The sequence below is a fragment of the Alosa sapidissima genome, chromosome 20, assembly GCF_018492685.1.
Source record: "Alosa sapidissima isolate fAloSap1 chromosome 20, fAloSap1.pri, whole genome shotgun sequence".
In the NCBI taxonomy this organism is placed as follows: Eukaryota; Metazoa; Chordata; class Actinopteri; order Clupeiformes; family Clupeidae; genus Alosa; species Alosa sapidissima.
In genome coordinates, this window is record NC_055976.1 from 7,805,662 (window position 1) to 7,828,962 (window position 23,301).

At 45.2% G+C, this 23,301-nt stretch overlaps 1 protein-coding gene across 2 annotated transcripts in view; it reads right to left on the reverse strand.

The window, feature by feature from the left end:
• Positions 1 to 2,046: 2,046 nt before the first annotated feature.
• Positions 2,047 to 23,301, reverse strand: part of macrod1 (mono-ADP ribosylhydrolase 1) — a 60,056-nt gene continuing 38,801 nt past the window's right edge. The window contains exons 5-11 of one of the 2 annotated variants that reach the window (XM_042074454.1): positions 16,383 to 16,499; positions 9,128 to 9,249; positions 8,175 to 8,205; positions 6,581 to 6,654; positions 4,421 to 4,502; positions 3,749 to 3,789; positions 2,047 to 3,230 (exon numbers count right to left, since the gene is read on the reverse strand). In XM_042074454.1, coding sequence (XP_041930388.1) covers positions 3,219 to 3,230; positions 3,749 to 3,789; positions 4,421 to 4,502; positions 6,581 to 6,654; positions 8,175 to 8,205; positions 9,128 to 9,249; positions 16,383 to 16,499 — 479 coding nt within the window. In that variant the 3' untranslated portion in view covers positions 2,047 to 3,218. The remainder of the gene's footprint in view (positions 3,231 to 3,748; positions 3,790 to 4,420; positions 4,503 to 6,580; positions 6,655 to 8,174; positions 8,206 to 9,127; positions 9,250 to 16,382; positions 16,500 to 23,301) is intronic. The other variant, XM_042074455.1, reaches the window with a different exon arrangement.

Consider the following 23,301-nt stretch of genomic DNA (forward strand, 5'->3'; position numbering starts at 1 on the left):
GATTGAACCGACCATATGGAGTCCGACTTGTATAATTGCTAAGTGCAAACTTTGATGCTGATACGCTGATTATTCAAGTGCAATGGGGAGGGATTAAGTGAAGTGGGTTTTTGCCAGTGTTGCAACACCCCAGTAGGTCATTGGTGAGTTTTATTTGGCTTCTGTGATGCTTCTGTGATGCAGGTGTGTTGGCCAATCATGTCATTTCAGCACAGCAACCCTCAGTGTCATCTGTTCCGTTCCACTTCATAATTACACAGAATTGTCTCATCTTTCCACGCTGCTTTTTGCACTCCCCTCTTTGTGTATCCTACTCATGAGCTCACCCCCCACACCCTCTCTCTCTCTCATCCCCGCCACCCCACCCCATCCCCCCACCCAGGTTTATGCACCCCTCCTTCTGCATGGGGTTTCCGAGCCCTGACAGGCTTTCAGGTTGTAAATCACCCAATTGATCCAATGGGGCAGCAGAGTGTCCTGGGTTCTGCTAAGCAGCCATTTTCATTTCACAAGCAGTTTACCACCATCTCCTCACTCCCTCTCTCCCCAGCATCCATAAACATCAGGTTTGCCCTCCTCGACCCAACACACACACACTCTGTAGTCTTGACCCCTCACTCTTGTCCGGAACACTCAATCTCGTCCACTCTCCCTGCCACTTCGGTAATCTGTTAGAAAGGCCATCTTTTTATCTGATCGCACGGAGGACTCGCAGCCAACGCAGCTGGTGACACACAAGGAGACGCAACTGGCTAACACAGAGAAAGTAGACAGATGCTCCGGGTTGACACTCGGCGGGACATACTGATACCTCCGAAATAGAAAGGCATTCATAAAGAGCGAGAAAATGTGTGTGTGTGTGTGTGTGAGAAAGAAAGACAGAGGAGAAAAAGAGAAGAGAGAAGGAGTGAGAGGGTGAGAAAAGACAAAAAAACACTTCCCCTGGATGATTTCGAGACGAGGTGAAGAGGAGAGAAAGCGTGCGAGAGCGTGTGAGTGAGCCAGTCGAGAGAGAAAGTGAGGGTGATAAAAACAAGTGCGGCTAATCTGTCTCAATAGGAGAGTTAGGGCCTTTTAGGAGACACATCTCTGTAATCTTCACTCGAGAGTTACCAAATCAGGGAGGATAAATGATGCGTGTTTGTGATGCAAATAGTGGGAATTGAATTAAACTGAGAGGACTGGTGGAGCTTGAGAGGAGAGAGGGGGATTCAGAGAGGAGAGGCAGTGAAGAGAGACCGAGAGAGAGAGGGGTACTAGAGAAGAAGAGAGGGCAGCAGTTAGGCGGAGGAATAAATGAAGGGAGAAGAGGAGAGAAAGAGTGCTGATGGGATGGGGATGAAGAGTGCCTGTGGGATAATTACTGCGCCAGCCCCACTGTCCTTTTCATTCTAGCTTCACGTACTTCACTCTCTCCCTCCCTCCCTCTTGTCTGCGTTATGCATGTACATCTCTCATACCTCCATGTTAAATCCCTCTCAAATGGGCCCAACTGCCCCCCCCCCCCCACCCCTACCCCACCACTTTCTTCTATTACCCCCCCCCCCACACCCTTCTCAATCTCTTGCCTTGTACAATTGCAGCACGTCGGTCTTCCCTCTCTTTCTTTCTCTCCTCTCTTCCTCCTGTTCTCCCACTCCTCTCTGCTCTGTCTCTCCCTCCTCATTATTTGTAGAGGTTCCTGTGATGGCAGTATCTGGGCTGTCCGCCGCTTATTAAAAAATGAAAATGACTTCAAATGAGTTCATCAAGAGCTCCCTCTCTTCTCTCTTCTCCCATCAGGAGAGAACAGGGAGGAAAGACTAACAGACTTACTGGAGATTTCTCTGCATATGGGTGTGTGTGTGATTGTGTGTGCTATTCCTTCAGACAGAAATAAAAACCGACCCAAGAATAAAGACAGTAATAACTTAATTTGAAACAACATCCAGTATGGTCTCGAAACAGTTTATCTTCGGCGGCGTTGTAAGCGGCTCACTTAAGGACCAGAGCCCCTTTACCCCCATAGTGCAATTAGTACAGTAAGAAAAGAGCAGAGCAGAGCCATTACGTTTCCAAAAGAATTGACTTTAATGAGACTCCTTCATCAAGCCCGCAGACATACAGTGAAATAGCAGAGAGGGAAAAGTTATTTAATTGTAGGCTTGTGAGTGTTGAGATCATGGACAGAGGCTAAGCTATGTCTCCATTTCCTCCGGTCTAATAGGTTCAATAACTTACATGTGCCCATAAGGCATCCCCTCTCTACATGTTGCCAAGTGTTTATTTAGCTGAAGTAGACACATATGAGAGAATACAAATTACATCTTTGGCTATTAATATTACAAACATCACTTCAAATCCACTCAAATACATCACCCCTCTTAAAGGATATGATAGATTATTAATCTCATGAATTAAACAAACTGTGCACTTACACAGGGTGGTCAGTAGAAAACAGATCTACAGTAATGTCCTGTGTATTAGCTGCAGGACAGTGTTTTATGCAAGTTAAAAAAACAAAATCATATTAATACCATATTAACTACCCCCGTGCATTAACCCAATGGCTGAAGAAATTTTGCAAAATCAATGTATAAACCTCAGCTAATAGGGAAATTACGGTAATGGAAATGTCAGTGATGACTCCTTGTAGTGCGAACCACATCAGGTAACACTTGTTAAAAGCGTGTGAAAGTCAACATAAAGATTCCACCTATTTTAATGGTTCATACCCACTTCATTAACACCAACGTTGAGGTGACAATCGCAAGTTGCATTAATACTGTGAGGGCTATACTAACATTCCTACCTAACATCCAGGCACAATGTTCATCTTAACATTGTATAAACTAAATCAATGGGTCTTCACTTTGCCAATTTTCCTTTAAAACCACAGCCTGAAGTGCTACACTCGACACTGTGAGCGTAATTGCTGTTATTGACCCTATGTGGTATTTTGCGAGCACGTCTTGTTTAGGAAGGTGTCGGGCGGTGTTGTGCCCCAGCCAAGCCCCTCCATCTCTAAGCATTTCCCAGCAGTACCACAGTAATTACACATGTTCGTCAGATTTTTCTACAGAGGGAGAAGAAAACAACATTTTAAAAAAGCGAGCAGAGATGGGGTGATGGGGGTGGGGGGGTGGGTGACGAGGAGCAGGAGGAGGAGGTCAGGCAAAACCATGATGGGTGGCGTAGCGTATCCACGGCAACGGTGACAGGCAATCATAGCTTGCTTTTCACAGAGGATCCTGCCGAGAGAAGATGAACAGGGATTTTAAAGCGTGCAGATTAAACTCTTTTCATCTAATTATCATCCCTGTCAGTACCATTATCGTTACGACCATCAGCTCAGGTGAGAAGCGCAGGTGCCCCACCCTCCCTAGACATTCCCCCCCTTGAGAATCAGGATTACTACGCCATCTGAGGACTGTTTAATGGACATGTCTATTACTCCAGCAAAAATTATAAAAATGACTGTGCTATTATGACAATTATTAGTCTACATTTACTGCTAAGATTAGTCTGTCATTCGCAGGTGCACAAATCAGTTTTTCAGTGTAATTAGACAGAAAGTGTATTGCAGCGCTAATATACTGACACAGGGGGTAGTTTGTTAGACGGAGAGGAAGGGAGATAAGAGATAGTTATGGACAGCCGACGTGCTGTCGTTCTAACACATGTTAGCTACAGCCAGCTACGAGCACTACGCTTTTCAAACACACAAGGACAAACAACACAAAGCACTAGCGCACGCCATGCCTTTTACCTGTCCACCAGGGGGGCTCTCTGATTGGCCAGCAGACTCAGCTGATAAGGGGAGGGATGGACATGAGGGGTTTTGGGGGGAAAACAAGCAAAGATTGTCCAAAAGAATCCAGCACATGTAGTGATGTGATATGCATGGTTTTATATGACATTACTCAGCGTGACGGCTATTCTGGAAAAGGCCATTCAGGAAATAAAAATGACTTCCGCGGGTGATTTGTTATTAGAAATGGCTGTAAATGATGCTACAGGTTGTGCATTACGTTGATGCTGACTGTGACAGATGTTGGCAACAATGACAGCAAGACAAAACCAAAAAGAGCCTAAGATAATTACAGTGTATCTCTATGGAGCCCTGTTTGTCTTGGTGGTAAGATGGTTGTGCATTGGACATACATTAAAAGAAGTGCCCTACTCTCTGTGACCCTAACAGGCATCAGGTACTCCGACATGCGGTGAGAAAACCTCTCGTGAGTCACCCCATACTGTTCCGCAAGTACCTCTCTGAATAAATTAACAAGGGTGCAACACTGTGCTTTGCAGCTGCTAAATCCTTAACCGGCCAGACATAACTTGGCTGTCAGTGAATGCTTTGTGAGATTCTCCCAGGGGCTACAGTATGAGTTTGCAGATATTGCTAAGTGTGTGAGTGGCTCGCTCTGGTGATACTCACCCTGAGGGAAATACAGAGGGAGATTGCGCTGGTAGAGATCCTCATCTGTCTTCAGAAAGACGCAGAAGATGACCCGGTCCAGCTTTGAATGCAAACAACAACATTGAGATGATGACTCACAAACTGTCCAGATTTGTCCATTTGAGCACAATCATTTAGATACAATAGATGCAAGACTGAGGAGCAATGAAATTCATTTTCTACAAGGGTCACACTTTTATGTCATTGCTGTCATTTCCTGTGTTTCTGGCGTATAATGGTTAAATAACCATCTTCTGAAATATCCTACTACCAACACAGTTAAGTATCCTCCACTTAAGCTCACCCCACCCCAATTACACTCCATTGTGTCTGTACCAAATGTTCTATAAAGGCAGTGTTGCAGATCAAACAAAGAGCTGCTATAGCTTGTTGGATACTGTTTTTTTATACTACACTGTAGCTGCATTGAGGGTCCATTCAGGTCACTTAATATAAAGCAATGATGGAAGAGGTAATGAGTGGTATTCACTAATGATTTGCCACGCTGCTTGAGGTCAAGGCATAGACTGCACTAAAGGCATTACCAGTAAACAGCAGCAGCTGCCTGCTCACCTTCGCTGAAAACAACGGCCTTGTATATTTTGGATGCGTTCTACATCCTTCACCTGACTGGCGTGTCACACTCCCTCAAAACTCGCCAGTCTCCACCAAGTCCATTCCAAACCCCCCCCCCCCGCCCCCCCGACTGCGGGCATGAAGGAGCAAAACTGGCACGACTTGAATTGACAACGTGTGACAGAGCCTGTTGCCAAGTTTAGAATTTTCAATTTGTTTGTTTGTCTCTTTGCTGTCTGGACGTGCCCGTGCTGATTCCCCATCAAACGGCTCTCTCCCCCTCTCCTCTCCTCTCCTCCACCCCCCTCCCCTGCTGCAACTATCCCCCTTTTCCTTGTCTCTGCCTCTCACTACCCCACCAACCCCCCCTCCACCCAACTCCACCCTTCCTCGTCTCCTTCAAGGGGCCTGTGGGGTGCGGATGGGGTGCGGATGGGAGGGGATTAGGCCTGGCTGGTGGAGGAGAGAAGCTAGGGGTTTAATTAGGATGCCTTAATGAGGCTGTCTTTGTCACACCACACATCAGTGGCGCTCAGGAGGCGCGAACAGCTCAGCGAAAAAAGCCACTGATGAGTAGAGGACGGGTGGAGGAGAGAGAGAGAGGGAGGAGAGAGAGAGAGAAGAGAGTGGTGAGGAGGGAGGAGTGTTGTTGAAGGAAGAAAGAGAGGGAAAGTGATGAGAGAAAAAGGAATGGGAATGGTGTTGGAGAAGGGCTGTGGGGGACAAGTGAGAAAGGTGGAGAGAGAGAGAGAGAGTGTGAGAGAGAGAGAGAGAGAGAGAGAGAGAGAGAGAGAGAGAGAGAGAGAGAGAGGGAAAGAGAGGAATCAGACCCAGTATGTGGAAGGAGTTTAGTTTTTCTGGTCACTGGTATTCTTTCCATTCCCATCTAAGGGATTAGTGTGTGTGTGTGTGTGTGTGTGTGTGTGTGTGTGTGTGTGTGTGTGTGTGTGTGTGTGTGTGGGTGTGTGTGTGTGTGTGTGTGCGTGCACGTGTGTGTGTGTGCGTGCACATGCGTTCTTCTCCTTGTACATGTGTGTTTGTGTAGTTCTACTACTATGACAGCAGCTCAGTTATGATCCAATTATATAGCTAAGCTCTGCGTGTTTACAGTAGGCCTATATGGGCATATGAAAAGTACAGTAAAACTGTGTGTGTGTGTGTGTGTGTGTGTGTGTGTGTGTGTGTGTGTGTGTGTGTGTGTGAGTGTGAGTGTGTGTGTGTTGTACACTGTGCTGTTTGAAAAACACAGTCCCACAGTGATTACTCTCTTCCCTTGTGTTCATGGGAAAACCATGCCAGCAGCAGCAGTGACAAAACACACACCTAGACGGAACAGAGGGATGAGAGAAAGAGAGAAAAAATATGATGAAACTCACTCACTCACTCACTCTCTCTCTCTCTCTCTCTCTCTCTCTCTCTCTCTCTCTCTCTCTCTCACACACACACACACACAGAGAGTGAGAGAGGGGGGTAAGAGTGAGAGAGAGGAAGAAGGGAGGGAGGGAAGGAAGAAAAGAGTGAGAGTGAGGGAGGGAGCGAAAGAAAGAGAGAGAAAGAACACACCTGTTCATGATGCTCATCCAGGTATTCTCTCACTGTAGCCAACGCCACCTCCACTGCATCCTCGGGTGGATACCCTACACGGAAACATGCACATGCAGATACACGCATAACACACAGCGCCACAAAATTATGTTTGTCACACACACACACACACACACACACACACACACACACACACACACACACACACACACACACACACACACACACACCATTTCCCATAAAAAATTCATACAAGCACAACATCCAAGAGGGACGAATTTCTGAAAGGACAGATCCTCCATTCAAGCATAAAAACTCAGTACGACACATGTGCAATGCTGCAACTTGTCCCTGTAATCAGTGGCTCATACAACAGAGGTGCTCGCTAGAGCTCCATGATGCAACAGGGGGAGTGAGTCATGGAGGCGGCCACACATCAGGGTAAACAGAGCCCAGCGGAGGTGGGTTCCGAACGCGCTGCGGTCCCACACAAAGGAGAGCGAGAGAGCTGCAGACGGCACATTATAAAGGCAGGCTGCACGGAGGCTGTACAAAGGCTTGGCGCGTACCGGTTTAGAAGAGTGTTTTATTTAGACACTCAGCCCGGATCTCAGTCACCAGCGAGGAAATAATAAGGTCTCCCCACACACGGCCACTCACCTCTCCACAGCAAATCCACCAGATATAAAGCACACAGAACAGGCCGTGGTGCTGAATTCACACTAAGGGCAGCTCATATGGGGCTCAAGAATGAAGGATAAAGGTTATTTTATTTCTGTAACATTAGTCCTCCATATTTATTTCACTGACTTTTACAGGTTTACCTGTTTCTTCCACTTAAGATATCATCTGGCTTATGGGCATGTGGCTTTGCACACAGTACAGAGAGCATGCCATATGATGTCATCCCAAAAGGTATTATGGCAAATAAATCACATTACGAGGAGCTGTACAGTGACTTTTATAGTTATGTGGTACCAGGGCAGGGCCTTACTGTCCGGACTCCATCTCTAGAAAAGAATTTTTCAAAGACGAAAAAAACTGTCAGCTCCAGGAGTCCTTCTCAACTCTAATCACCGCACGAAGCGCTAAGAAAGGGGGATTACGAAATCAGAGGGACATGGTCTCACTTGTAATCTCTTTTAATCGCGCTGTCTAATCTCACCCTTAATCTAACAAAAACCCCTGCCGCCGTGGCGACTGATATCTGCCCGCGTCCCTGGCTGCGCAAACACTCAAGCATAAGTGAGGCTTGAGCATGTGAAAGGCACCAGTGGAGGAGCAAACATGTTTCACTCCTTCTCTCACTTCCACGGTCCATCTCAATCCCTCTCTCTCTCTCTCTCTCTCTCTCTCTCTCTCTCCTTTTGTTCTTCTGTTTCAGCCTCTACGATCTGTGTCAGACGCTTCCACCATTCCTCAGATTCCCCCGTGTGCCGTTAATGGCTGCCAATCACCTTCCCTCTATCGCTTCCTCACTCTCCCTCTCACGGCAATGTTCACTCACATTACGCCTCTTATAGTAAGCAATGTATGGTTGCTATGTGTAATGATGCAACTGAGCTAAAAACAACTATGTGAAAGAACACAGGGATTATGTCTGCATACTCACCATAGACTCCAGTGGAGATGCAAGGGAAAGCCTGTGTAAGAAAAGCAATAGAGGACAAGAGGACATCATCAGAGGATGCACTTCAAAGCATCAGATATGACTGAAAGGTTGAGTGTTTTTCTAAAAGGCAGCCTTGTGACTAACACAATAGGATAGCCTTTTCATTTCAATGAAGGCGTATTTCTGAAGACACTTAACAGGTCAACTGAGACGGGTTATTGGGCTAGAGTGACTGTAGCCATGAAAACATAAATGCAACTTTTATCTTATCTTTCTTGTTTTTTTTAAGTGAATTTTGCAATAAGTGCACAAATAGCATCTTGGATCATATGTTGTGGTCTCTGTTCTGAAACAGTGTGGCATATACAGTACATGTAATATATACATCTATGTATATATTAAAACCTCCAAAGAAATAGTTATGTGCCCAAGTGTATATTCATCTCATATAAAGCCTCACGTAGGTAAAGTAGTTCAACTCAAAACAATAGGATGGCCCAAAAAGTCTTCATTGATTATCTTCACTTCTCAAGTGTATCAGAGTATATTTAACATACCAGTGAATGCACCCAGAGAAGAGCATTGCTAGACACTTCTCCACCTGTATTTGGGTGTGTGTGTGTATTTGTGTGTGTGTGTGTGTGTGTATGCGTGTGTATTTGTGTGTGCGTGTGTATGTGTGTGTGTGTGCATTTGTGTGTGTGTGTGCATGTGCATTTGTGTGTGTGTGTGTGTGTGTATGTGTATATGTGTGTGTGTGTGTGTGCGCATGTGCATTTGTGTGTGTGTGTGTGTGTGTATGTGTATATGTGTGTGTGTGTGTGTGTGCGCATGTGCATTTGTGTGTGCGTGTGTATGTGTGTGCGTATATGTGTGTGTGTATTTGTGTGTGTGTGTGTGTGTGTATTTGTGTGTGTGTGTGTATTTGTGTGTGTCAGCTCCCTTGGTCTCACCACTGTCCTCAGCTGGTTCTGCACAGCTGTCTCGAGGCTGTTGAGGTAGCAGTCTCGCAGGGCGTTTCTCTCCTTGTCACCCACTCCACCATAGGCTATGGGGCCCACTGTGTGAATCACATCTGTGTGGATAAGGGAGGAGGGTGAGAGCAACACTAACCTCCCCCTAAAAATAACACAGGGGTTTTAGCTGAGGAAAGCAACACCATTAACTTATAACATGATGCCTGCAAGGAGCACAAAAAAACATGGTCGACATCCATGTTATCGAAACTGATTCAGCAGTCACATTATCTGATGTGAAAGCGTGTCTATCTGTCAAGGAAAGTGTCGATTTGATGTGGAGAAGCTCATGCTTGTCAGGAGAAAGTCAGCTAAATTATCTGCTTGCTGCTTGCCATGTAAAAGAGCTAGCGCGAGCGTTTCGGGGGGCCATGTAAATTTCACTTTTGAAAATTAACTGCGAAATGAATGACTTTGCTGAGCTTGATAAATATATCATCTCGAGTCTCAGAGGTGATGAAAAAAGAGAAGGAAAATGTAAATCGAGCAAGTGTAATTAGTCTCTGAAGTTTCCTTCAGTGTTGCCACTGAGGAGCAGGAATTATTAAACGGCTCGACTGGCCTTGCAGAACGACATATTAAAGTTGACTTGCTGGGTGACAGTGACACTATTATTTCAGAAGGGGAAAAAGGCTGTCTTCTTCCTGTCAGTCACATCACAACTCAAGGTCAGCAATAGGCTATTTATCCTCCACGCATATCTGGTCAGTCCTGTAATGACTTCTGATCCTCCTCCGCTGGCAATTCTGCCACCTTCGCTGTTCCTGAATCCTGTCACTCTTACAACGTCTATACAAACTCTGTGTAACCTCTGGACAACCCTGTGCTGCTCTGTCCATTCATCTTATTCACCACTCGTTTTTTCCTCTCCCTCGGTCCACCTTCCTCCCACACCTCAGTCCTCTGCAGTCCCCTGGTCCATCACTCTTCATGTCCAGCGTGATCCTCGCGCCCTCCTCCTCTTCCCGTGGCTGTGTGACCCTTCCCTGCTCCCCCTCCTCCTTCTCCTCGCCCAGCGTCCGGCTCATTCGCTCCCTGACCTCCCTGTTCGCGCCTGCCTGATGCTCTTTGGCCTTTTCCTTCGTTCCCCTGTCTCCCATCTTGTCCTCCTCCTCCTCCCTTTCTCCTTTCTCTCCCTCTCCGCCTCGGAGAACCTCTCCTTCGCCACCTCAGCTGGCGCGTCCTGTCGGTCGGCGGGTTATTTACTGCCCCTCTCCTCTGTGTTTACAGCATCGATCGCCTCCCTGTTTGTTTAGTCCGGCGCCGGGGCCATACATCAGCCCAGTCACACACACACATTACTCAGACGGAGGGAGGGAGAGACTGAAAGAGGGAGAGAGAGAAAGACTGAGAGAGGAAAAGAGAAAGACTGAGAGAGGGAAAAAGAGAGTGTGGGGGAGAGAGAGATATAGAGGGGGAGAGAGAGATATAGAGGTAGAGAGAGAGAGATGGATAAAGGCTGAAAGAGGGAGAGAGAGACAGATAGAAGGTGAGAGAGATGGAGAGAGAGAGACTGAAAGAGGGAGAGAGGGACAGAGAGAGGGAGAAGGGGAGAGAGAGACAGTGACACAGTGGAAGAATGGAATAAGGAGTGAGGCAAAGGGGAAGAGACAGTTCAAAAGAGATTAAGGGAGTAAGACAGGAAAAGGCAAGGAAGGAGGGGTGTGAAAGGAGGAACCAGAAAGGTCACAACAAGCAAGAGAGAAAAAGAGAGAGAGAGAGAGAGAGAAAGGGAAGGAGCGAGAGTGACAAAAGGGTAGGGAGTCTGTAAGGATGTGTGATCGGCCCTCCGATGGGGAGTGATGACACTCGGCGGCACAGAAAAGCCGAGGGAACAATGCACACTGGGCAGCCAGCAGAGGACAACACCCGGCACAGAAAAGAAAGGCCGATTTGAAAAGACGAACGCGAGTGAAATGATGAGGAATAAAAGGGGATAAAACCCTTGAAAGTGTGGAAGACAAGCGCTGGGAAATAAAAGACTACATAGGGGAGAGAGAGAGAGACGGAGAGAAAAGGAAGTCAGAGAGAGAAAAGTCACAGAAATACTAAAATCCTTAAAAGCCTATTATTTGGAGCTTTTTATAAAGATTTTTTTTATGCTCATAAAGCAAAAAAATGCTTCATAAAGCTTTTTGTGGAGAACATATATAAAGGAGGGGATATCTCAAAGGAAATAAAAAAAAGGGTTCGGGCAGAGGCAGAGAGAGATTTAGTGAGACGGACAGTCCTGACGAAAGAGTCCCAATCAGAGACGGAGTGGGAAAGGGAGAGAGAGAGAGAAACGGCGAATGACATAATGGCTTTTGACACAGGTGCAGCTAAAGGTTGCGGCTGGCTAAAGGCTAGGGGCCAGAGGCCATAAAGCCTGTACAAATGAACTCATGCTGACATTACTCTGCTCCATTTAAATCTGTGTGCACGTGTAGGCCAGAGTGTGTGAGTGAGTGTGTGAGTGTTTGTGTGTCTGCGTGTGTGTCTGCACATCAGTTTTTTTTGTACATTTGTGTAGGTTTGGGTAAGGATTAGAGAATGACTGCAGCCCCTTGAGCCACAACACAGTTATATGGTCAGTACTGCAAGAGTGTATGTTGCAATACCTTGTAGGACAGCAAATCAGATCCCCCACAGAAATATTATCATAGTCCATCCAGTCTCTCCCACTTCAAAATAGTCTCCTCAGCTTTTATATTAAGAACTTGTGAAAGCAATTGAAATTATAAACCTCTAGTATGCTGATAGGATGGCTGGGCATGTAAAATAATTGAAGATAAAATAAATAAAGATTAAACCCTGACATATATCCCACAAAAATTATCAGCACATTAAAAACAAGCAGCTGGAAGAGTTCTTTTATGATGGAAACAGAGGGCTTCTCATTTCCACTAAACATTTGGAGGAAAATCTCATGTGCCCACACATAAGCACACACACCACGCAAACTTGCCTATTCTGGTTCTCTCTTCACAAACCAGAGCATTACAATTTACCATGACAGCTTGACCTCAGAAAACTTTTTGAAGAGCTGCTTTTCTTCCGATGCATTTTCCTCTTTCACTCTTTGACTATTCCTACCTCCGTTTCTCTCTCTCCCTCTCTCCTTCGCTCCCTATTGTGCGGCGCGTTCTCTGACACATTCCTTCTGGCTTCTTCCACCCTCCCCGTTCCCTCTGCCTGCCTCCAAACAATACCCCTAACCTAAGAAAGTTTTTTTTTTTTCTTTTTTTCCCTTTTTTGTGTTTTATAACTCATGTATACATTCTGTGCTCTTTTTCCATCTATTGTCTGTCTCTTGACACTTCCGGGCCTGCCTGCCTTTTTTCTCTCCCCTTTCTCTCTCTGTTCGTCTCTTCCCCCTATCTGTCTTTTTCTCAGTGGCATAGAGTAGAGAGGGAGAGAGAGAGAGAGAGAAAGAGAAAAGGGAGGAGGGGAGGGGTGTTCCAAAAGCTGGACCGGTCCTCTGGTGCCAGCCTTCATTTCGTGCTCAATGGAGCGGGACATGTCACAAAATACAGTGCTGGGCCCCTATCCATGCACACACACACACAGGGGCCTCCTAGAGGAGTCACACCACACCACGCCTCGCCTCACCCCTCCCCTCCCACCCCACCCGAGCGCAGGAGCAGGTGAAATGACTTTTAAAGTATGTGACGGGCAAAGCACAAAGACTAAAAGGGGGCCCCCGGGGAATCACAATGAGTCCTGAAGAAGGGGCCCAAGCGCTTACCATCTGAAAGCTCCCAAAGATAGGGCTGTTTTGACCCCTCCTGTCTGTCTTTGTCTTGGCTCGGACCTTTACAAAGTGCACACACACACACACACACACACACACACACACACGACTGCAGACTAACTAAAGCAGAGGGTTATGATTTCTTTCAGCAAGGATGGCATACTTAATACATATTTTCCGTTTTCATGAACACTATATCCATATCCATGATGCTACAGTGGTAATTATTGAGAGGTCGTACATAAGCAGTTGGAGGTGGGTATTAAGCGAGACGCTGTCTTAGCTGAGAGGGGATGAGACGGTAAAAGAGAGGGCAGGAGAAAGACAGCAAAAGAGGGATAAGTTATGTCTTTGACGAAAGGAGGAGAGTGGGTGTTCATTTGGCCTGGGCGGATTTTAATTAGTGTTAATTGGTCACTGAGGGAAATGAGACCATTCGGAGCATTTGTGTATGTGTGTGTTTGTGTCTGTGTGTGTGTGTGTGTGTGTGTGTGTGTGTGTGTGTGTGTGTGTGTGTGTGTGTGTGTACAGCACCAAGCTGACAAGCTTTCTCCTTGCCTCGTTTTCTCCCCCTCCCTCTCTCCTCCATAACGATTGTTGCTGTTTGTCTGCTTGTTTCCCCTCCGGTTAGGTCTGTATTGGTACACAGGTTGGCTTTGGGACTTGCCACAGTGGGTTGGTGCTGTGCCTGTGTGTATGTGTGTGTGTGTGTGTATGTGTGTGTGGCTGTGTCTCTGTTCCTTTTTTCTCACACACCACACTCTACTAATTCCCTTTGGGTCGATAAGCCACCTACCTGATCTTAAATCCCTCTCGGAACACAAAGCTCGCTCTGTATATCTCTCTTTCTCCCTGCAACCCCCTCTTCCTCTGCGCTTTCTTGTGACTGTTTCGAAAAATGTTATCTGCACCATAATAGACTTGACTTGCCGTGGCTAAAAATACCACCTTGTTAGGCACTAACAAGTTGCAACAAGCCCTGACTCAATCAGCACGTGGAAATAATTTTTTTTTTATTTTTTATTTTTTTGCTCTTATCTAAGCCTGAGCTAATTACTTAATTTTAGGAGGAATTTGTTTTTATGTGCAAATAATTCCTGGGCATAATGAAGCGAGGAGGGACGGAGCATAACCTTGGAGATAAATTGAGACTCATGTTGCTTGAGCATAACCTTGGAGATAAATAGAGACTCATGTTGCTTGAGCATAACCTTGGAGATAAATGGAGACTCATGTTGCTTGAGCATAACCTTGGAGATAAATGGAGACTCATGTTGCTTGAGCATAACCTTGGAGATAAATTGAGACTCATGTTGCTTGAGCATAACCTTGGAGATAAATGGAGACTCATGTTGCTTGAGCATAACCTTGGAGATAAATGGAGACTCGTGTTGCTTGAGCATAACCTTGGAGATAAATGGAGACTCATGTTGCTTGAGCATAACCTTGGAGATAAATAGAGACTCATGTTGCTTGAGAGACATTTGTGTTCTCACTCTCCTCAGCGTTTCATCCTCTTCTTCACTCGTGATACAGCTAGAGTGAACATATGTGGGGAGGCTAATAGCACCTCTTCACAACCGGCTGCTTAATGACACACACACACACGCACACACATGCACACACACACTGGCACAGCACAGAAGCACACACTCAGTCAGAAATATATACACTGTAAGTTAGATAAAAAAAACATCTCAGAGTAATAGCTACTTTTCTGAGCATAGTGCCTCCAATTGCACAAGACATTACACAAGAACAGCACACAAACCCACAAAAAAAACAGATTTTCAGATTTAATGCAACACACACACTCACTAACCATACAGAACTCAGACATAATATTATGAGAGGTGAGGTGATAATCTGCCAAATAACGCATGGCACCCATCATTCCTTTGAGGACTCCCCTTGATGTCCTGGCCTGGCCTAGCAACTGTAGATAAACAGCCAAGTAGCCAAGCGGACAAGAGACCCAAATGACTGAACTAACTGGTCCCATTGCATTATCGATACAGAGTCGATACTGTGCATCCAACCCCCCCCCCCCCCCCCCCCCATTCCCTTTCGCTTGACAGGGCAAGGTAAGGAGGGGTCATAAATTAGGTAGGGAAATTACTGCTAAGTGTGGGAATAAATTAAAGTGCACTTGCATCTGTAAACACTGTCTGACTACATAATTACTGCACACTCCCACTAAGACAGAGAAGGAGGGGGGAAGAGAGAGAGAGAGAGAGAAAGAGGAAAGGAGAGATGGAGGGAAGGAGGGAGGGAGGGAGAGAGAGAGAAAGCCTAAGCTGATGGCTCAGCTCTGGCCTGCGGTCAGTGCTGCAGGGTGGCCTAGAGTCCAGTTTGCTGTGAATAAACACACAACATCCCTGTCAGGAGATTAGCCAGGCCCACCTCACCTGCAAGGTCAAGAGAGGGCAATGGAGAACACACACACACACACGCACGCACACACAGATAGAAAAGACAGACACACACACACACACACAGACACACACACACACACACACACACAAACACACACAGAAACACACAAACACACACACACACACACACACGGAAGTGTGAGGCTGTCCACCCTCAGCTCCCTGCTCTGAGCACTCTCATGTCTTCCTCCTTTGATGACAGCCACCATCCAAAGCTCACCAGGGGTGTTCAGCACCTCCGTCAGCCAAAACACCTCCAGGACTGTGGACACAAACACCACTAATACATGGTGCCTGAGCCGTCCAAAAACTCTCTCATTCATTTACTTCTCAAAAATATCTCTGCCATTTCATATGGGACACTGGGGTATATATTGGGATGCAAAAAAACAAGGAAATAATAGGAAGACTGAACTTTCGATTCAGTTTTTCTACACAGGTGGACAACTGGGCCAATATGAAATATCATTTTGAGTTCACACTGAGCACTGTAGCAGACTGTTATAGAATATACGTACCGCATCTTCTCATAATACAGAAATCATCTGCATTTCCTGTTACCATAACAATAACCCTGCTTGTACATGATGTACTCTGCTCCCTATTCCCTTGTAATATATCATTCATGTCAGGAGACAGTTTAGTTTGTGGAAGAACGCCATCATCGGATGACTGACAGGCCACACCCCTATCAGCTGTCTGTTCCTATATACGTGATCTTTCCCATGAAACACTAGTGACCTGCTGTGCACATCGTGTTTGTCACGTGGGCCGCAAAGGATTTAGTTCCTTCCTATATGGTAACCATGCCAACGTTGCCAACGTCCTTTCAAATGTATTTGACATGAGTGGTTACACGTTATCTCAAGAGTTCTTCACTGGATAGAGGCCTTCTGCTCCAGCAAAACAGATTCTCTGACTTGTAAGTACTTTGGATAAATATTATTGATGAATTTTGTACCACTGCAGATCATCTTAGTTATTTGGGGGAGCAACCAAGGTATAAACAAGGCAGGTGACTCACGTTTAGCTGGCAGGCCATATGCTCCGGTGATCTTGGCCTCCCCTGTTTCACAGCCTCCCAGCGTGGCACATTCCTTCTTCAGCAGTGGCCCGGCTCCACGATGAATCGCTCCATCCACTGTAGGGGAGATTCACATTCATGTTAATGCTCAACAGAAATAATATGCTGTAGTAATAATGGATGAGAGAGAAGATGACAGAGGTAAAAAGAACGTAAAAAAAGGCGTAACTCAAGATGTGGAAATTACCAAATGAGATTTCATAAAGGACAGAAGCTGAAAAGCCTTCAACCATATTCACAACTGTGCCTGACAATTTGCCCATAATGAAGCCATTATTGCATTGCACAGTGGATCTCCTTTTCATGAGTATTATTGTCATTACACACATGGAGAGACTACTTCACTAAAAGTGTACAATTTCCAGGAAATGCACTGTAATCATTTCTATCTCCTCTGATACCCCTAGTTACATGAAAATGTGTAAATGAAATGCACTGTTTAGTGAGAGTCTGGATACTGTTGTTTATTTTTTTAAAATATTTTTTATATGATATATACCATAACATGCATCATTGGGGTAATAACATGATGGTAAGTTGATACCTGTGGTTGATGGTGTGGCTGTGAAGCTGAGAGCGTGCTATCATACCTGCCTAGGGTGATAAGGAGCCCAGTACTTACTCTCTCTCACAGAGGGGGGGGGTAAGAAAAAAGGGGTGAAAGAGAAAATCCAGAGGAGGGGAGAGGGTGAGGTGACGGAGGAGTTGGCATACGTGGGAATAGCTGGAGAATGGAGAACGTAGGGAGGGAGAAGATGAGAGTGTGTCTTGCCAGAGAAGAACAAGAGAGAATGAAAACGGAGCCACCAGAGGCCCAGACAAACAGTGAGAGAGAGAGCAAGAGTGAGAGAGTGAAAAAATGAGAGAGAGAGCAAGAGTGAGAGAGTGCAAGAGTGAAAGAGAGAGCAAAAGTGAGAGAGAGCAAGAGTGAGAGAGTACAAGAGTGAGAGAGAGCAAGAGTGAGAGTGCAAGAGTGAGAGAGAGCAAGAAGATGATGGAGTGATGAAGTAAAAGAGCGAGGAAGTGACTTGTACCCAGTGTTAAAGCCTAGGAAGTTCCGGTGAGTGTGTGGTGGGATGTTGGAGTAAGGGCAAAGGATATAGGAAGAGAATGAGGATAAGAGGAAAAGAGGAGAAGAGGAGAAGGAGGAGAGGAGAAGGAGGAGAGAAGACAGGTACAAGTGAGTGCACTGCACCCACCTTAGGGACCGCGCTACCATCCTGAACCATCATCCCACGCACACCTTTATTACACACGCATGCACGCCTCTTGTTAGCAAGTGCTAATTGACACCACATTATACCTGGCTGGGGGCTTGGAATGCATTTGAAAGCATATGCCTGGGGCGTTATTCACTCGTAGTTGGCTCACACAAAGAGGTATTTAAGCATACATTCCTCTATAAGCGTACACGAACGCGTATGGTATGTACGCACGCACGCACAGTACAAATTGCATTCAGCTAAAAACACATCCACTCCAGTGCTGGCAGTGTTGGATCCGCCACATGGAGAATGGGCTAGTCACTATCGCGCTTCCTCTGCAGATAATCTCATTTTGGATTGGTCAAGAGTGAAGACTGTTAGTGCTGATTAACACCAGTCGGACGGAATGCCATCCACTTATTGGCCAAGGCTGGTCACCATGGCAACCATTAGCAAGGGGCGTCCAGAAGGCTGCGGCAACATCTGTTTGGCCTCTCCCAAAGTCCCTGCGAGGGAGCTGAGATCGCTTGCTTTGGTCTGGTCCAGTTGGCCAATCGGTTTAGTCTCAAACTGGATGTCATCCACAATCCCGATCTGGCCAAACTCAAGGACATAACAAAAGTACACAATCAAATACACACACACACACATTCTCTTTTTTGTGTCACACAAAGAATGAGGGAGGCACAATCAATAGAAAATGTAATTGTGTCCTTGCCATCTTTGTGAATTTGTGAGTTTTTAGAACACAAGGATGTCTGTAGCATGGAGAGGCTTTAAAACGGGGGATGCAGCTGCAACTGTGCCAACTTTATCGCATTAATGCAACATTTTCACAGTAACAAGAGGGAAATGTCACCGTGTACTCAGAGCAAGCGGGATACTCGGTGGCGGCTGAATTTAGAACAATAGGCTTTTTGGAGTTCTGGGAGCATAAGACTTTTTTTGACATCCTCTATGATTTTTTAGCAGTGGATTAATTGAGAACACCCGGGGATTTGAGCCGAGCGCTTAATTGCAGACAAATTTAAAATGCCATCTGAAACAATATGGGGTCCAAACGCGTGGTTGAAATGGTGTAATTTCTGTGGGGTTTTTTAAGATTGATTTTCATCTCTGGGTTTTTTTTTGTGGAACTCCTCTCCCTGCTCTGGCTATCAAATTGGCATTTTGTTCAGTGTTCTCTAGAGTGTATTAGAAAAACATCATCGGGGTCATATTAACCTGCAGTGCATCCCAGGCTACTATACACCCCCGCACACTCCCCAATTATAGGGATGCACGATATATCGGCGGCCGATATATTACTGGCCGATAAGTGAAAAAATGAAATTATTATTATCGGTCCGATAACAGAATTCTGGCCGATAATTTGGCGCCGATATTTTTTAAAGTCCTAATTTAGGCCTACGTAAGGTCTGTCTGGCTACACTGAGCTACTTGAGATTGGTTATACTTTTTCCTCAATATAATGTCAGCGGTGTGAATGTATTTCACCACTCTAACAAAATCTGTGGATATGCGTTCATTTGGGAATCTGTGCATCTCAAAATCGTCTCGTGAATGATCCGCTATTTAACCTTACCAGAGCGGAGCTCAGCCCTATCTAGAGCCGTCTTGTGCTGGTGTGTTTGCACATTACCGCGCTGATCGGGGAAACAAATAAGCAAACTCGTTAGTGGGACGAGTACATAAGTAGGCCTAGTTCTAAGTTGTGTTTTAGTATTATATTTGCATTACGTTAGCTTGGGTTTTGTATTACTACCTAGAAATATGCTAACCATTCCTGCTTCAGTTCCAGACAGGTCATCATAATAAGTTATTAAAACCTTCTAACCCATTTTTTTTTTTTGCTGCAGCAGGCTGTGCGCAACAGAGTAGACGGACATAAGATACAGTCTGAGGAGTTGCAGCTTTATTCAGTTGAAACTAAACATAAGTTTCCCTCACAAACTCTGATTTGGTCACTACACTGTAGCTTATTCCCATCTGAGCCGTTTATGAGTGTTTAGTCCTACTCTCATATTCATACTCTCTAGCCATCACTCGCAATTCACTGACGTCAGGTTCACTTAAAGGAGCCACACATACTGTAGGGCTAGGCTACTGTTATGTTGTTGACTGCCGCACTATTGAGGACTTATGAGTTCTGTGCATCATTTGGTGGTAGGTAAAATTACTGCAATGAAATTATGCTTATTAAATGCTTTCCCCAAATCACTTTTCACAATTTTTTTTCAAGAGTAATATTATCGGTTATCGTATCGGTATCGGCCACAACAAACCAATAAATATCGGTTATCGTTATCGGCCCTAAAATTCCATATCGGTGCATCTCTACCAATTACCTGTCCACCCACCCCCTCCATACCTCCCTCACACTCTCCCTGATCGCTCATTCATCCATTCATTCATCCATCTATCCTCCTTTCTCTCACTCTCGCTGCCTTGCCCTCTCTTCACACAGCTCTTCCTCACCTCTCCTTTCTTTACCTACTTCACTGTCAATTCTTCATTTCTGACTCTTTTAACACTCCTCATTCAAACATCCACCATTCATCGCTCCTGTAACAATATTCACTCATGTACGCACACACTTTCCTTGGTTTCTTTCTCCTGCTCTCTCTCTCTTGCACGCTCTCTCTCTCTCTCTCTCTCTCACACAAACACACACACACACACACACAAAACCACCTCCCCCCCCACACACACAGAAAAGCATTTGCCGTCTCTTTATTTTACTCTTCTTAATGCAGAGACAGTCTGTCTTGCTAATGCACTTTCAGTCCCTGCCTAATTATCACCCCGGTTTTCCAAGTCTTAACAAACCTCTGGAGGCCAGTACAGGTGAGAGAACCAGCACGCAAAACAAAAACCCCGGAGTGAGACAAAGATGAAGTGAAGCAAGTGAAGGAAGAGCGCAAGATAATAGGAGAGGGATGGGGAGAGAGCAGAGGAAATCAACACACACACACACACACACACACACACACACACACACACACACACACACACAGAGCTGGTTAGTGAGAGTGACAGGGAGAGAGTGAGCGATGAGCATGTGAGGAGACAGATGAACAGAGAGCAGGCAGGAAGAGAGTGCAGGAGTGGAGAGAGAGAGAGAGAGAGAGGGATAAAGAGGGAGAGAGGGAGGGATAGAGTGAGAGTGCAGAGAGAGAGAGAGCAGAGACTAAGGAAGTGATGGGCGAGATGCAGAGGCACGCTCAGACAGAGTGGGTTTAAAATGACAAGGCGAAGGTCACAACTAAATCAATCCCATTTGCCTTGCTGCCAAGGCTCCGAGCTGGAGCTGGAGCTAGAGCTGGAGGCCGCGCGTGAAGCCCACGTCACCACAGACAGACGAGCGCGGCATAGCGTGGCGCAGCTCGAGGGGTGTGTGTCACCACCGCCGCCAGCCCGGAGGGATTTGGAAGCCAGAGATTTATCACGCATATTGATTTGCTCATGGCCAGACACTTAACACTAACATGCATGCGGCCACGCACACATGCACACAGAGGCACACATGGATGGGCACAGTCTTGCTTTCACACAAATGCAGTCTCTCTCTCTCACACACACACACACTTTTCCCCAAACATCAGCACACAAGAGCTCCAACACACAAAGCCCAAGGTAAGCTGGCAGAAGGTGCTGTTTATTCTAAACGCATGTCAATTTCCGCACTGCTGAGTGTGTCCACAGTACCAAGCGGCAGAGCAAGGTGGCATCCACTGAAAGGAACACCCACAAGCAAGCACTACTCTACTCCATCTGACTCCACACTACACAATGGCTCTACTCCACAAGGGGCTGCTCACTGCTGGAGCTATTTGCAAGCATAGTAGGTGGTGTGCTTTATGGTAGGTGATGGCAGCTGAGAACAGACTGTCCTTTGAGGCCATTTTACATTCATTTCTTCCCAGACCTGTGATTTAAAGCTGTCACTGAGATTGCTACCTTTTTTTCAATCTCACAGGACTATTTGGGTAAAATCCTTGAATGGTTGAATTGAATTTCAGTTTCTGGTGTCCTAAGGAGGTCTGTAAAGTCAGTCGAATATCTCTTACAAGGAATCTGTTGTCAAAAAAGAGTAATTGTAATAAGAGGAATCTCTTTCTCTTTGAGAGTTAGGTGAGGTTCAAATACTGTAGATTCCCTGTATGTTTTTACTGGGAGTACAGGTGTGATCAGTAAGTAATTGAGCATTATGTCCAGTCTAATTAACATCATCCAAACACACACACACACAAACGTGCACAAGCAGTGCCATTTGGCTGCATAACACTATGTGCTCACATACAAGAAAGGCATAATAAGTAGGGGTGCACCGGTCCGATATTAAGATCGGATATCGGCCCCGATATTGACAAAATAGCTGGATCGGGGGAAATTGAGCAGATCCATGGGCCGATCTGTTAGCCTACTTCAATTTCCTGGACTGAGCCGTGGCATACTGTACACACAGCATGCAACTCGCCTTTTGCTGCCACTATTTAATTTAGTGTTTGTCATTAGGCTACATCATTGTCATTACGGTTTGCCAGGCTTTATATTTCTGGTTTACTATTCATGATGTTATTAACCACCATTTGCCATAGATTAATTACGATCTGCATGGGCTTTTGTGCCATTTTTAGGCAACAAATGAAATGTGTGATGTTCAACACAAAATACTCAAACCAAATACATTGTCATTTTCATCTCTTATCTGTATAAACTTTGCCTTGTATCAAGAAATGCAAACGTTCACACTGGCTGTTGAAATCTTCACTACCATTCAAACTCCATGTGAACTTCATAGGTTGTCATGAGGAAACCGGACTGCACCACAATGGGTAGGTTTCGAGGGTGATTAGCGATGTAAAACATTTTGGTAGTGGTGTTTTAATGTATATCACTAGCTTGGGATTTTTATCTGCACAACGTTGTTTTTTGGTGGAAGACAAATGTTGTGTGTTTTATGTTTGCTTATTAGATTTATTATTTGTTAATAACTGTGAACTTGAATTTGAATGCTGCTCCAAGTTGCTGCTGGTTCACAATTTTTTAATGTATAATATTGTTGTAATTGTGTAATATTGCAACAATAATAATAACAACAACAACAACAACAACCACAACAACAACAATAATAATAATAATAATAATAATAATAACAACATTTATATATTGAAATAAGTGTTATTGTGTTACATTTTGTCTTAGGAAAGAAATGTTTAGTTAGGGAGAGTAATGTTTAAGTCACGCCTGATGCCTTTAGTCTCTTCCACATGGTGAGGTATATATTAATTCAACAATGGTATTGGATCGATATCGGGTATCGACCGATACACAAAGCTCAGGCATCGGTATCGGTATCGAGACTGAAAAAGCTGGATCGGTGCAATAATTTCATATAAATATAAAAAGGAGAAAGGAGAGCGAACCTGAGGAAGCCAATGGCAAAACACTTTGTTCGCTCCTAATAAACAATTCCTTACCTCAGACTAGTGTGGAGCGATAACATCTACTTTTAAAAGCCTAAAATCTAGTTCTTTTAGCTGGTACCCATTTACTGACTATTACAATGGTCAGCAAAATAAATGTCATTCCACATTAAACAGTGGGAAAACACATTAAGTCTAATTGAGACCAACTCATTTAGAGACTAA